Here is a 15,693-nt window from a genome sequence, read left to right as displayed (position 1 = left end):
CTGATCTTCAAACGTCTCAAGATACAGCCAAGAGAGCAGCTTGTTGTGTTTCTAAAATGGCTTCATTTGTATTTGTCGACCAGGATGCAGCTTTCAACAAAATTACAAGAAGCTTACAAGATCTGCAACAGAAGGACCTGGGTATTAAGCCTGAATTCAGGTGCGCTGCATGGAGATGACAATCTTAAAAGCTCCACCAGGTTTTTTTGGGGTGGGTGGGTGGGGGAACCAACAACTTGGGTAAGGGATATATGGCTGCTGCTCAGAGCATCTTGCTCTTTGCATGCTGTGAATCTGTGTACTCTTTGCCGCTTTACCAAAAACAAATATGCAGGTAAGTGGGTTGTTACCCATATGCCCTTGGTGCTACTGAATGGAGAAGTAGGAAAGGGAGAAGATGAGTTCTGCTGTCAGCACGTGTAACTGGAAGGGCTTGACGGCAACGCTGGACTCTAGACAAATCCCAAGGGATAATACTTCTGCAGCAACAGCATATGGAAGAGAGCTTGTAGAACTGCACCCTAAGGATGTGTGCACAGGAGCTTATCGATAAGTTGATAAGCAACACAAGTTTTTTATCAATATGTTTGTGCTGGAGTTTGCTGACTCTCCAGCTTACTTCCTGTATTTGTGGCTTCAGGAGCAGCTGGATCTGGAGATCATAGTAGGCAGCAGTGTCTTATCTCTGTCGTAAAGAGCTTCATTTGCTCAGCTTTGTGAATGAAAAGTCATCAGAACAGGCCAGACCACCTTCTCTTCTCCCTGGTCATTTGGCAAGCCTGAATTATGCTGAATGTAGGAGTAGAAGTTGGTATGGTTTGAAATAGGTGCCCACATTTTGACAGTCACTGTTGCTGCTGCTCAAGTCTGGTGTATGTGCTAAGTACTCCTTTCTTTTGACCACACTTCACAGCTTCAACATTCCTCGTGCGAAGCGAGAGCTGGGCCAGCTGAATAAGTGCACCTCCCCACAACAGAAGCTCCTCTGTCTGCGCAAAGTGGTTCAAATCATAATGCAGTCTCCTAGCCAAAGAGGTCTGTAACCATGGCAATGTAATAATGGTTTCAATAGATCGCCTCTCTGTGCTTTGAAAAGCCATCTTCATAAGCTTTTAAATGGGTGCATGTGAGCAGAACCTTGAAATGTAACATTCAGGTGCTTGTTTTCAGGTGTTTATTGGTCTGTTCTTGTTTTATCATGTATTTTGTGTCCTCATTTTGTATTATGTTGTGAACTACCCTGTGATCTGCAGATAGAGTGGTATACAAATGTTTACAACAACAACAAATTTTCTTATCACTTGGAAATTAGTGCTTTCCCTTGAACTGAGGCATCTGAAATACTTTTCCAGGGTGTATGGCAGGGCTTGTTCTGAGACTCCCCAGCTTGAAAGGGCTAGAATAGAAGGTATAATTAAGACACACCATTGTCCCTGGCACTTGGGCTGGTCTTTTCTTCCTTTTACCCAGAAAGATGGCTTGAAAATGAGTAAAAGACTTCAAAGAGCTGGTTATATCTATGTAGGGTTTTAAATTGAACTTCCTTGTGTTTAGGAGTGCCTGCTGTATTTCTTTGTTTCACACAAAGGGCATGCCTTCAAGATGTGCCTGAAGCTTCTGGATTTTAAAACTGCTGATCAATTGTGGTGGCAGCACCTTTAGTCTGCTGAAAGCTTTCTAAACACTGCAGCCCTAATTAGAAGCATTTAGGCACTATCACTAGCATAGAAATGTGACTCCACTTTTTCCTCCCCACTTCAGTTAACATGGAGACCATGTGTGCAGATGACCTTCTCTCAGTCCTGCTGTACCTTCTTGTGAAAACGGAGATTCCAAACTGGTATGTGACAAGTCTCCTTTTGCTCCTGGGTGTTATTTCTGCTGCAAGAGCGCTAAACAAGGCAGGGTGCTGAAAGGTTTCTAGCATTGCTTGAAGTCATGGAGTCTGTAAGCTAGGATGGCCATCAGCTGCCAGCTGCCCACCTCCCCGCCGCCCAATATTGATTTTGTTTCAGGATGTGAAGGGGTCTGGTTTGTGACTGGGTAGGTCCACTTATCCAGATGATTGCATAGCTGATTTAAGTGTTTGGTTCCATTTCCAAATGTGATTAAGAAATCACATGTTCCAGTATTGGAGCCAAACCCGTTCCAAATAAACTGGATGCAGAATCTGACTTAAGACTTAAAACCCAACCTACATTTGGTTTATGGGATAATTTGAAGTCTGTACTAGCTGTTCACTAGCAAATGACCGTTGCAGTACAGTCCTGTATCCTGAGCAAAGCCTTAGTTGGATGCTTCTGTGTTCTAAGGTTTTATAGCAGAACTGTGAGAAGCATTGTGACTTGCTTTGGATTTGAAATAGTAGTTTGAATCAAGGACCAAAAATAGATATTATCAATTCTATGATTGCATTGCCCTGGAAATGGGCATAATAACACTGCTCAGCTGAGTGCTTCTAACTGGTGGCTGTTTCAGACTCTCCAGTCGAGAGGCATCCTGAGTCAGAAATGTTCAACCTGGTCCTCTTATTGCCATTTGAGTAGAAACTCCTTTTGGGTGTGAATATTTAATATTTTGCTGCTTTTGGAAATCACTTGCCTTGCTTGGACAGCATGTATCACAAATCTGAAATCTCACAGATCTGAAATATGTGTACGGTACTAACATCTGTCACAAAATAGACCTTGGTTGTTACATTGGTAAGATGTAGCTGGGAACTAAAAATGTAAATGCTTACAGCAGACCTGTTGTATTAGCAACGTGCCATTTCCAGGGATTACATGCATTTAACAAATGTGCTTATGTTTTTGGACGTCAGTTATAACGCAGGGCTGATTATTTTTTTTAATCTGCGTGTCTTGAATGTGCACGTGTTGTGTCCTTTTGTAAATGTGTGGCTATTTGAAACAAAGCACTGCACAGCTTGCATCCCAGGACAGGGTATTGCAATACAAATGGCATGGCTTTTTGTGGTGGTAACCTGCTAGAAAATAAAGCCAAATTGTTTTAATCTGATTTTTTTCTTCTACCCCCCCTGCCTCCTAAAACCCACCAATATGATTATACCCGTCAGAATGATCCTGGAAAGCTGTAATAAGTGTGATCCCTATAGTCTTTTTTTTAATATAGCTTGTCAGTTTTGACTGCCAGTCCAAGAATGCCATTTCTGGTTTTGTTGGGGCTGGGAGTTCAATAGTATCAGAGAGCAAAACATATCCTGTTATTGGAAGTATGCAGGATCAAACTGCAGAAAAAGTGTGGATTAATAATAACATGTTGTCTTCATGGCTTTCTGTTTATTCAGGAGCCTTTCATGATCAGTTGTGTGCATTCTGAAAATGGAACAGGCACCCTACTCTTTCCTCCCTAAATATTGTGCCTGCAAGCATTGAAACCCACTCAGAATAAATTAAACTTGTGGATGATGAGGGGCTCTCTGTGGGAGATAGGATAAATGTTTTGATCTTGCATTAGTGATTGGAAGTTGAGGAACCAATTAGATGTGCATGCAATTTTAAGTGACCTTTCTCAGTCATCTCCATTTCTTGAGTAATGTCTTGGAAGCCTTATATGCTATTTTATTTTCTGTCTAGGATGGCAAACTTGAGTTACATCAAGAACTTCAGGTTTTGCAGCTCAGCAAAGGATGAACTTGGATACTGCCTGACTTCAGTTGAGGCTGCAATAGAATACATCCGTCAAGGAAACCTCTCGGACAGGCCAACAGTAAGTCACTTTAATAAGGGTTGCAGCATAAAGTCTGTCTTGATAACTGCAATTTTCAGCAGTTGTGATTGTAATAGGAGCGCCTTCTGGACGTACATCTTATTTGCAACAGTTTACTGTTTGCCTGTGCACATTGCTTAAAGGTCTCTGTAAGCAGACTTGAGCCATTGCTCAAAGGGGCTTGTAAAAGGACAGTCTTGAGCCCTGGTAGACTCCTGCTCAGCTTTATTTGAAGGACACGGAGTATGAGCTGTAGATAACAATTCCTGCATCTTGTGCCTTATAGCTTGTATGTGCATAAGCACACCCATGCTCTTCTATTCACTCCACCATTTGTCTCCAAGTGTTGGCATATTTAGAATAGACAATGCCCAAAATTATAGCAGTGGGATACAATTAGATCCCTTTTGTCAGTAAAAAAAATAAATGCCACGCTTAACATTTCAGAATTCAGGAAACAGACCTGTAGCATTGCTGAAGCTAAGTAGCTGTTGCCCTCTCCAGGAATTGGCATGGGAGATCACCAGGAGAGCCCTGTAAGAACAGAACATGCACAAAGTAAATGTGGGCCACATCTGCACAAGGCATTGAAAGCACTATTAAGCCACTTTAAACTGTCATGGCTTCTCCCAAGGAATTCTGGGAACTGTTGTTAAGTATCAGGGGTTTTTAGGAGATCTCCTATTCCCCCCCCCCCAAGCTGCAATTTCCATAGTGGGTTAACAATAACTCTCTTCCCAGGGAATTCTGGGAATTGTAGCTCTCTGAGGGGGAATGGGGTGTCCAACAACTCTCGGAACTCTTAACAAACTACAGTTCCCAGGATGCATTTTTTGGGCGAGCCATTATTAAAGTAGTACAATACTGGTTTAAATGTGGGCAATGGATGTGGCCATGAAACAGGTGGAAATGCTGCAGAAATCCTTTGGTCAGTGTAGTTTCCTCGGACTTTATTTTAACCTTCCAAAACTAGGTGCTCCCGCTCTGATCTGGAGGCTGAAGGATGTGAACTTGGTACCACAATGAAACCTGCACCTGATCCAGCTGCCAAGAAATGGAACTTAGCTGCTTAATGGCTCTGTCTGTGGGGCTTGATATAGAAGGGGGTGGGGGCCCTACTGTGGGACACACATCACAAAATCTGCTTTTTAAAATTGTTTTACAGCATTTTTCACTTTGCTCTTTCAGTGGTAAAATCTTTTAAGCAGATTTGTGGCACTTGGCTACTCCTTTTTTATATTAAAAAAAAAAAGCAAATGTGTATCACAAGTCTTGCTTCCTAGCTACTATGTAAAAAAAGAAAAGAAAAAAGTTTGTGTCCAAAAAGAGGAGGGGGATAAAAATAAAAATAAAAGCCCACATTTATATTTCAGTCTTTGATCTGAAGGAAGTTTGAACTCTTTAATATCAGTTACCCACCTTGTTAACAGAAAAGATTCGGGCAGAGATGTTAAGACTACAGCAACTTGCTATGTTTTGTAAAATAAAAGGCATAAATGAACTTGGATGACAAATGTGTGTGTGTTCTTTAAAGTAAAGCTGCTTTGAAACAACAACAAAAATGCTTTTCTGTCTTTAAAGTTAGTTTACCTTTTCTTGCTGGCAATTTTACCTAAATACATACCTGGATGCTTCTAAGCTGCTTTTGTGCTGCTAGGTCTCAATAGCTTTTTACTGTCAGACTCTTCATATGGAAGGAGAATCTTCTGACGTTGCACTGACATCTCTTGGTGCAAGTTTTCAGACTTAAGTTCTCTCGAGTTTGAAGAATGCAGCTTTACTGTGTGTGGCAGGCAAGAGACCTTGACTGTGCATTTCTAGACCCAAATTGGACACACTGTCGGGCACACATTTAAACCTAATCAGTTCAGTTACGTGGAAATCAGGGTTGGTGGGCATCTGGTCTTCTTTCCCATTTGCTAATGGAGTTCAGTGGGATAGGAAAGTGCCTAGGTAAGCCATCAGTAGGGATTTTTAAAGCACTTTTACTGTTTGAATTGGGGTCCCTACTTTCCGTCTTCACAAGAGGGCATACCTGGATTTTAAGTATACAAGAACATGGTGAGCTGCCTTCACTCCCCGCCTCCCCTGATCAAATTATTGGTGTATCTAGCTTCAGTGTGATAGCAACTCTTAGGTTCGAGATGGGAGTCTTCGCAAGCCCTATGAAGAGATGCTGGGATTGAACCTGGGCCCTCCTATCCCATGCAATGCATGTGCTCTGCCACTGAGCTATGGCCCTCCTTCACAGATGTATGCTGCCGTGATGTTTAGTACCCTGCCTGCTGGATACAGTGTTAATCCCCCAGCTCCTGTCACTGTTTTGTGACATCAGTTGCCTTTTCTCTGAGGCACTTGTAGAAAATTGTCCTAGGTAGACCAGTCAGTGCTTATCCCTATTGCTGAAGTGCAACTTGAAACACTGCGCTCTAGCATTCCACCTTCACGAGAGTGAAAAAGGAAAGGGTTGACGCTTAACACTTGGAAAAAATCTCTTTAAAACTGCCTGGCAGATCCCTTTGAAAAAAAGCCACCAGCAGGGCCTTTCCTGCTCGGTACCCACTGCAGCCTAGAGCTACAGTGCACAAGCTGTAAATTCAAGCATGTGGGCAATGGGAACAGCAGAGTACAATAGTACACGGATTGGCTTAATACAGAGTCAGAACACCTGTCTGCCACCCCAGCATTGTCTTCAAGGACTGGCACTGCCTCCCTGGGGTTTCAGGCAGGTTTGGTAATCCCTCCTGAGTCCTACCTGCAGGTGCTACTGGGGACTGAACCTGGGGCCTTCTACATGCCAAGCAGGGGCTCAGCCACTGAGCTACGGCAAACATGGGTCATATGTACAATAGTTTATGTGGGTTGCATAATCCCAGGCATAAATGTGGCAATCTCAGGGGCACTTGACTCTTGTTTGGAAATCTGAAGCCACGTGCCCTTGCTCTTCAGCATGTGGCATCGTAGGACAGTGTCTTCTGAGTACATCAATTGCGCAAGGATGGCATGCTGTGGAGAACAAGCAGGAGTCCTCCAGCATTAATGTTTAAATCACTAATACTTATCCTGTTCCAGTTTCTTAAATTATATGCTGCCTTGGGAGCGCTCCTCTTGAAATTATAAATGCTCCATCAAGAAAACATTGAAGCCTCTACCAGAGCAAATAGCAATAAGCATTTAAAGTAAAGCTTTAAATAATCCGGTGGCAGCTGTACAGAATCCCTGAAATTACAGGTATCTCTGCCCTGGTTCAGGAGCCAGAGCATTGGGTTCCATCACCCTGGCAGAACCCACAGCTGATGCCTGCTCTGCCCTTCTCCTCTGTTTTTTTTTCTTCCTAGTGCCAGATGATGTGATCAAGGCATCCTTTTAATTTCTACTGTGCCCCAGGTCATGTTGTTCTGCAGCATTGTGGGAAACAAAAGAGTAGTTAGATCCTGCTGTCAAGTGCTGGTACCAAAGCCAGGTAAAACCTCTTAGAGCCCACCAGCAGCAGTGGCAGTCCAAGAGAAGACTCTTTGCTCCCCTCAAATCTGAGGGCAGTATGAGTCCCTCACCTGCTTGTTGGAGGGAGAAATTGGTGGGGGCAGTGGAGTGTGCTGCTTGGAAGGAAGAACTGGCTAGGACCATGAACGGGAGTGTCCCTTGTTGGAGGAAAGAAACATTGCCTCTCATATAGCAGGTCCCAATTGTGTGTATATCACCAGTATGTTCGATATGATGCTAACCTGGTGCCTTGTTGAACAACTCCCATCAGGCCCAGCCAGCACAGCAAATGGTTAGGGGAGTTGGCACCAGGTTCATGGAACTATTTAGCTTGGGGCAATTATATTCTACTTTTATAAGATGAAAAACCACTCAAAATGGCTAAACCATTTTGCATTGGAAATTGAAATTGAAACAATGAAACAGAATAAGCAGCAGGAAATCATAGTATGAGTGCAGACAAACAGGTTTATACTCAAAATATAAGCACTACCTTCACTGAGTCCTTTATAATCATACAAAATGTGTACAAAAGAAACTGGGCTCTTCCTTAAACCTGCTCTCCAGTCTAGTCCTAATCTTTAGTAGATTATAGGCTAGTTGTTCCTCTAGCTCAGTGTGGTCCACTTTGACTGGCAGGTATTCTCAACGGTCTTCACCATCACAAGCTCCCTGGTTTTGTTACTAGCAACTGAATTTCAGGATCTTCTGCATGCAAAATGTGCTCTATCATTCAGCTCTTGTCATTCCTGAACCACATTCTAATTTATGGCCCTTTTGTTACCTTACTCCATCAGGCTAGTAGGCCTTATCCCAAGCCGCCATAGTTACCAGTGGAGGCCAGAGCCCTGTGAGTGGAAGTAATCAAGTGGGGAAGGACCATTTGGTCATACCGAGATGGTCTGACGTAGAAATGGTAATTGGACCACATCAGATAAAGCTATGAAATAGGGCCAGTGTGAATGTGCTCCACTATTTGTATGGGGCTCGAACTATGCACTCATTCAGTTTTACACACCACTGTTGCTGCCATATTTGGAGGTTGTATGCATCACACCCTTGCAGGGTGACCTTGTTGGTGTGAGAGAGAAACCAGATTTTCTGGCTGGAAATTTTTGACACACACCATAACTCACATGGCAGGGCAACTAAAAACAAATCACTGCCCATATACAATTTCAGGTGGTGCATTCTCCAAGTGAGTGAGGACCATACTGCCTTATATACGCAGATTCAAATGAGTGCTATAGCTCTGTTTGCATTAGTGCGCAAATAATCTGGTTTGTGACACCTGCTTCATGCTAACCGTAACTTTCCAGGAATTGCTGCAAAATGCCCCAATGACTTACAAGATGAGATGCTGTCTACCCTACATTTATCCTTCTCTTTTACAGAACAGGCAATGCTGCAAAGCCAGGCAGTGCTTTGTACCACTAAACTGAGCACAAGGGAGGCAGGAATGGCTTATATGATTCCAGGGCCCTAAAAACACAGGAACTACTTTCCTCAGGAATGTTAAACTGGCACCTCGATCTGCCTGTAAATTATATTGTTACAGACACCACTTTTGCCACATTTCTTTTGCCTCTTGAGAGGACTGGGAAGTACTTATAATATAAACATTCATTGTGGCACAATATGGCTGCATTATATAGTAACATGATAAGCACCAGAGGTTAGATGGGTGGTGATTATAGTGGTGGTCTTGTTATGGAATACTCTCCTCAGAGACACTTGTATCCACACTTCCCCTTGTCCTGCTGCTTTCCCCTGGGGAAAACTGCTCTTTAGTGCTCAGTAGAAGCAATTGGCAGTTCAGGTTTTCTGCGGATTGCCATTTGTTCCAATTTATTGTTAAAGAACAGATTTTCCCTGGGAAAAGAATGGGGCAAGGGGAAAACTGCATGGACTGCTGCCTAGAAAGCATATAAATAATAAAATAATTATTATTATAGGTCAAGCAGAAAACCACTCTCATATGTGCTTTCTAGGCACCAGCTGTCCCCTGGTGTCAACGTTGGTGACTTTCTGGAGCCAATTTAACATTGGTTTATTTGGCCACGTTTCTTATGAAACTGCAACCTCTGCTCTTCTATATATATTGCTGCTTTTGCTTTGTTTTTTATTGATGGTATTACGTGGCCTTAATTCAGTTTCATTCTAACCTTATTACAGTGGTACCTCGGGTTACAGACGCTTTAGGTTACAAACGCTTCAGGTTACAGACTTCAGTAACCCGGAAGTAGTACCTTGGGTTAAGAATTTTGCTTCAGGATGAGAACAGAAATTGTGCGGCAGCAGCAGCATGAGGCCCTATTACCTAAAGTGGTACCTCAGGTTAAGAACAGTTTCAGGTTGAGAACAGACCTCCAGAATGAATTAACCTGAGGTACCACTGTTTTGTTATTATTGTTTTTCTTTTTAGTTTTTCTTTGTACATGTAAAGGCAGGGTATAGGCCTTTTAAACAAATAAAATAATTGAAAATATCTTACTTGGTATAATCAGATCATGGGCATCAATTTTAAGTTGTTGAGCTTGGCTTGAAAATAGACTTTGCTGTGTTGAACTGATCAATTCAGTGTTGTATGCTATGCCAGGAATAAATTGATAGTAGGTTCTTTTCCCCCTCACAGGGATCTGAAGGATTTAGTGAGAAGCTATTCTTAAGACAAAGAATGAATTTACTGTCTCAGATTTCCAACACCCCGATAGACTGCTTGTTTCAGGTTTGGATTGCATGAATATTATGTCAGCTCTGAGAAATGGCTAGAAAACTACATTCCGTTCTAAGAAAGTTTAGAACCCTTGTAACAGCTCAATGTTTTGAAGGTTCCACCCCCCTTAAAATATATCTTAATCTTTCCATGATTTTGCTTTTGTTTTAGAGTGAGTAAAGGAGATGTCCAATCCCCTCCTAGTTTAGCTTTTATTGGATATTTATTGATGATTCAAACAGACCAGGTAGTTGGTTTTGCACAGCCAACAACATGTCCAGTCAGAACCTGTATATTATGATTAAGAGTTGGGAGAAAATGCTGGCTGGTTAGATGACGATATTATTATTTTATTAAATTTATATCCTATCCTTCCTCCCTAATGAGCCCAGGGCAGCAAACATGTCAATAATAGAATGACACAATAAAAACGTCTAAAAATAGTTAAAAACAAAACCCTGATCTCAGGGTTGCCAGGATCTTTCAGCCATCAAAATGGTCAAGTAGGCTGTGACGAAGCTGCTCCAGGATGATATGGGGTATCTAGACCTACTTCAGTTTGGCTTCTGGATAGTGTTTAGGATTGAAATAACATTGGCTGATCCATTTTTTGCCATGATGTAGAGAGGAGGAGTATGATATTACCAGTTGTGGCACCTTTTTAGGATTGGCCATGGTTCTGCTTCTATGTTGCATTCCAGAAGATGCTGCTGGGAGACCTATGCAGATCTAGGTTTCTGTAATGTATGAATCCACCCCTATTCATACTCACCTTTCTTCTGCCTTCTCCTGCACCCCACCTCCATTTGTTTGGTTCTGAATTTGGCGCCAGTGTCTGTCTCACCTTTTGCCCTTCTTTGCAGCATGTTGCTTCAGGCAACCAGGAAGAAGCAGAGCGCTTGTTAAGCCAAGGAGACAACGATAAGGACACTGTGCAAAAAATGTGCCATCCGCTCTGTTTCTGTGATAAGTGTGAGAAGCTGGTTTCTGGGTAAGGGTTGTGTTTTCAAAGTTTTCCAAACTTTTTCAAAGCATAATTGGGAACTATGTTGCTAGTGAGCTGGTTGAGACATTACCCTAAACTATGGTTTGTGCTAACTGGAGTGTAGACTCCAGACCATGGTTTGTGTGGTTCCTTCCCCCAATTCCCGTAGAATCTCTGAATTCTCTCCCAAGCAGCAACCTCTGAGGGCAAAGCAACATCCCCATGTTGCTCCAAGGAGCCCAAACCATGATTTATCAATTTAGATGCAAAGTCAAGGCAACAGTTTGCCAAGCCGTAGGTGAACCAGGTTTACGTCCTGCTTTGGTGATGGCAGACAGTGTTTCAGCCAATCAACTACCATGAATATTTGGCAGTGAGAGAGGGGAATTTAAAGTGGTTGGCTTTTCTACTCACCTTAACTGCAAGGTGAGCAAAGTGTCTTATAAAGCTTTATTTCCCTCCCATGACCTTTTCTAACAGCAAAAAAGCTTTGCTGACTATTCAGGCTGTAGCATTCCTGCCTCAGCCTTGTTCCTTGGACAAAATTTCCCTGGGAACAGCACTACATCATGGCACAGTTTTGTTCCCAGGGATACCCTCAGGAAAAAAATATGTCTGCCGCCATCACAGCAACTATTCAGTAAACTTCTAAGAACTCTGTAAGGTAGATTGGTATTATTATTTCCATTATATGGGTGGGAGGAACTGAGGTGAAGAGAACAGTTGCTAGCGAGTTCAGTGTTGAGACCAGATTCAGCTGGTGACCTTACGACAAGCCATGCAAGGCAGCTCACTTGTCGCCATGTTCTTTGGTGATTTTAAACAAGGCAGCCGTGTGAAACATACACTATCCTTTGCTTGCCTGTGTTTTGTTTGTTAATGATGACTTTTTTTTACTTTAAGGAAGCTGAACGATCCTTCCATTGTGACACCATTTTCTAGAGATGACCGGGGATTCACTCCGCTTCATATAGCTGCAATATGTGGTAAGCGCTGCAGTTCTTCATTCGTGAATTATGGCAGTAGTTTTCTGATCCCCCACCCTCTACAAACCGTTGTCTTCCGAGGAGTCCCTGAGCATCTGTTACAGACCCCCCTTCACCCGGCACATTGCACAGGATTCTCAGGTGTTCTCGAAGGTTCACCTACAGCAGCCGCCAGGCTTGGGGACCCTCCCATATAAACTGAGCATGAGCGTAATGATGCATCCAGCATACACTTACAACTTCAAATTGCAATTGAAGAACACACTTGTCTCTTGTCCCCTATTCCGATCTTCTCATGGAGAAGAGACCTTTTGTCCATGGCAGACCCACATGGTTCAACCGCTGGCATTACATGTTAAAACTATCCGAGAGTGGGTGAATGGGAACACCTCTGCTTGAGAGCCACTACTAGTCAGAAAAGACATGACTGGGCTACTAGTTTGATTTGTTATAAAGCCATTTCCTTAAAACAACAACAACAACTTCTAGTTAACCTTCCATGGATTTTAGGGGTTCTCTGGGGCACATTTAGAAAGCTATTAGAATTTCACTCCAGGTCTGGAGTGGATTTGAACGTCTGCCCAGCACAAATCTTGGTACAAGGAGATCATTTGCTCTACAGGACCAAACTGCAGTATACAGACCTAACTGTAAGTCTGTATGACTTTGGTTATTCCAGATGGGAGCTGGTGGCCAGATTATCTTCCTTTTTGGCTTGATTTGATTTATTATGTTTCTATGCCACTTTTCATTCAAACGAATTGCAAAGTGGCTTACAAACAATAAATAATAACAACATGATAAAACATAATGGAGCATCATTAATTCAGCCTAGATCATATATAGAATAATTAACAAATCATCAGTGAAACAGTTACAATCCATAAAACACTTGTTAGCGAAACAGCCACTAAAGAACAGGCTAAACATCACAAATAAAAGTCGTATTATATGATTAACATATCAACACAGCATTTATATTCTATGAAAATAATATTAACAAAATATTAACCAAAAAATGAAAAAAGTGTTGTTAAGCTCATACACACACTCTCCACACACCCCCAGGCAGCAGTGGGGTGGATTGGCCTTGATAACTTTTGGCCTCCTCCAAATTCCTGACTCTGTAATTCTATTTCTTGGGGAGCTTCCCCTGAAGGCCTTTTCTGCAGCATCAAATATATTGCTGCAGCATCCACCTGCTGTGTGTAGGCCACTGATTTGAGAATTTGCAGCCAAGTTCATTGGGTTTTGGGGGTTACACTTAGTTACCTCTTCTTTTCCCAAGGTAGGATGACTTTTCTGTGTATGTATAACATGCACCTGCAGCAATTCATTACTTGGCTCTCTCCAGAGTTGAGATTGATTCATTCATTATGGCTGGAAAGGCCCCTGCCAAGCTGTGACCTAGAACAGTAATGTGCCAACAAGCTGAGGGGCATCTTATCACCACAAGCAAATGCTAAGTTGCCTGTCATATGGTGCCTGCAAGTGCCAGGAGAGGCAGCAGATTGTTCAGTTCCCAGTTTGACCCAGAGGGTGACACTTCCTTTCCTCGCTGTGAGATGCTGACATTTTGAGCCTGAGAAGCTACCGTATTTTTCGCTCCATAGGACGCACTTTTCCCCCTCCAAAAATGAAGGGGAAATGTGTGTGCATCCTATGGTGCGAATGCAGGCTTTCGCTGAAGCCTGGAGAGTGAGAGGCATCGGTGCGCACCGACCCCTCTCGCTCTCCAGGCTTCAGGAAGCTATCCGCAAGCGTTGCAAGCCGAGCGGGAGTTCCCGCGAGCTCACGAGGCTTGTGGGCAGCAGCCTGCAGCCCCAGCGAGTGTCCACAAGCCTTGCGCGCCCGGCGGGAGGTCCCGCCGAGCGCACGAGGCTTGGGGCGGCAGCCTGTTGCCCGAAGCACAGGGAGCCCTCGGGAGGGCTCCCCGTGCTTCGGGCAAGTGTCTGCAAGCCTTGCGCGCCCGGCAGGAGGTCCCGCCGAGCGCGCGAGGCTTGGGGTGGCAGAAGGGTCTCCTTCTGTTCCTTCTCCAGGTTCGCTGAAGGGCGATGCCCCTTCTCCCTCTCTGCGCAGCACCTCTCCTGTGAAGGAGGGGCGCTGGGCAGAGAGAGAGAAGGCACAGTGCTCCTTCAGCGACGCGTCTGTCCTGGCTTCTGCTTTAGCCCTGCGCAGCCTCTTTGGGCAGGGGGAGTCTTCATCCCGCTGCCCTGAAGAGGCTTGGCGCAGTTACCCCAGAAGCCAGAACAGCCACACGGTATCCCAGAAGCCAGATCCCTCTTGCTGTTCTGGCTTCTGGGGTTCAGAATAATTTTTTCTTGTTTTCCGCCTCCCAAAACTAGGTGCTCCCTATCGTCCGGTGCGCCCTATGGTGCGAAAAATACGGTATATACCTTTCTCCACAGGGCAAGCATCTTTAATTGACTTGCTGGTCTCCAAAGGAGCCATTGTCAATGCGACGGATTATCACGGATCAACGCCACTTCACCTCGCCTGTCAGAAAGGATACCAGAATGTTACTGTAAGCATAAATCTTACGTAATAATAACATTTTATCTACCTTTCAATCCAGTATTGCTTGTAGATTGAAAGCAATTGCTTGTCCGTTTGCTGATGATAGGAATGGTGGCTTTTTGAGGGTTTCACCCCCATGAATGCTGTTTTTTAAAATATATATATAGAAAGATATTTATATACGGCTACATCATAAAAAATATATCACTACAGTTTGCAGCAATATGGCTTCTCCATATGTTATTTGACTTCAATTCCCATCAGCTCCCACAAAATACTGACCATCTGGAGGGTCTATAGTATTTCTTTAAACAACAACAACAAAAATCATGAATGAAGTAGAAATCCTCCACTGCTTCCTCTGGAGGAGACAATTTGATGCTGACAGATTTGGCTCTGAAAAAAGTTTCAGTCATTATGAAATTAGTCTTGTTTAAACACAGAGAGAGAGAGAGAGAGAGGGAGAGAAGGCGCATGGGATCCAGTGTAGTTTGGGGCTTGGAGTGTTAGACTTGGGCCAGGAAATGCTGGATTAACATCCATTGTCTGTCCATGAAGCTGCCCGGTTGACCTCAGGGAAGTCAGGATCTCTTGGTGCAACTTACCGTATTTTTCGTCCCATAGGACGCTCCGTCCCATAGGACACACCTAGTTTTTTTGGGGGGAAATAAAGGAAAAAAAATTCCCTTTATTTCCCCCCCAAAACCAGGTCGAGGAACAGCGGGATGGCGGCGCTGCGCCTCCCTGCTGTCCCCCGAGCTTGTGGGGCTGGCCGATGTCTGCCCGGCGCACGGGGTGCTCTGCTTCAGTGTGCCCTGCCCGCCGGGCGGCAGGCTGCTATCCGCAGTGTGGGGAGCCCTGCGGGGAACTCCTGCAGGGCTCCCCACGCTGCGGATGTCTGCCCGGCGCGAGGGGCGCTCTGCTTCAGGGCGCCTCTTGCGCTGGACGGCAGGCTGCTATCCGCAGCGTGGGGAGCCCTGCGGGCTGCCTAGGCTGCGGATGTGTTCCCCAAGCGCTGGGTGCTCTGCTTTCAGCGCGCCCGGCGCTCCGGGAAGCAGGCTACTATCCGCAGCCTAGACAGCCCTGTGGGAGTTCCCGCAGGGCTGCCTAGGCTGCGGATGTCTTCCTGAAGCCTGGAGAGCGAGAGGGGTCAGTGCGCACCGACCCCTCTCACTCTCCAAGCTTCAGCGAAAGCCTGCATTCGCCCCATAGGACGCACCCAGATTTCCCCTTCATTTTTGGAGGGGGAAAAGTGCATCCTATAGGGCGAAAAATAC

General features: G+C 44.3%; 1 protein-coding gene across 7 annotated transcripts in view; it reads left to right on the top strand.

Annotated features, from left to right (window-relative positions):
- The window catches only part of ANKRD27 (ankyrin repeat domain 27), a 54,992-nt gene that overhangs the window by 12,793 nt on the left and 26,506 nt on the right, over nt 1–15,693 (top strand). For all 7 annotated transcript variants that reach the window (XM_079988086.1, XM_079988087.1, XM_079988090.1 and 4 more), the window contains 8 exons: nt 84–160; nt 914–1,035; nt 1,762–1,840; nt 3,597–3,729; nt 9,848–9,940; nt 10,792–10,919; nt 11,817–11,899; nt 14,308–14,423. In XM_079988086.1, coding sequence (XP_079844212.1) covers nt 84–160; nt 914–1,035; nt 1,762–1,840; nt 3,597–3,729; nt 9,848–9,940; nt 10,792–10,919; nt 11,817–11,899; nt 14,308–14,423 — 831 coding nt within the window. The remainder of the gene's footprint in view (nt 1–83; nt 161–913; nt 1,036–1,761; nt 1,841–3,596; nt 3,730–9,847; nt 9,941–10,791; nt 10,920–11,816; nt 11,900–14,307; nt 14,424–15,693) is intronic.

This window comes from Podarcis cretensis (genome assembly GCF_951804945.1).
Source record: "Podarcis cretensis genome assembly, chromosome: 8".
In the NCBI taxonomy this organism is placed as follows: Eukaryota; Metazoa; Chordata; class Lepidosauria; order Squamata; family Lacertidae; genus Podarcis; species Podarcis cretensis.
The sequence above is the reverse complement of the archived record's forward strand: the minus strand, read 5'-3'. Positions and strand labels throughout refer to the sequence as shown.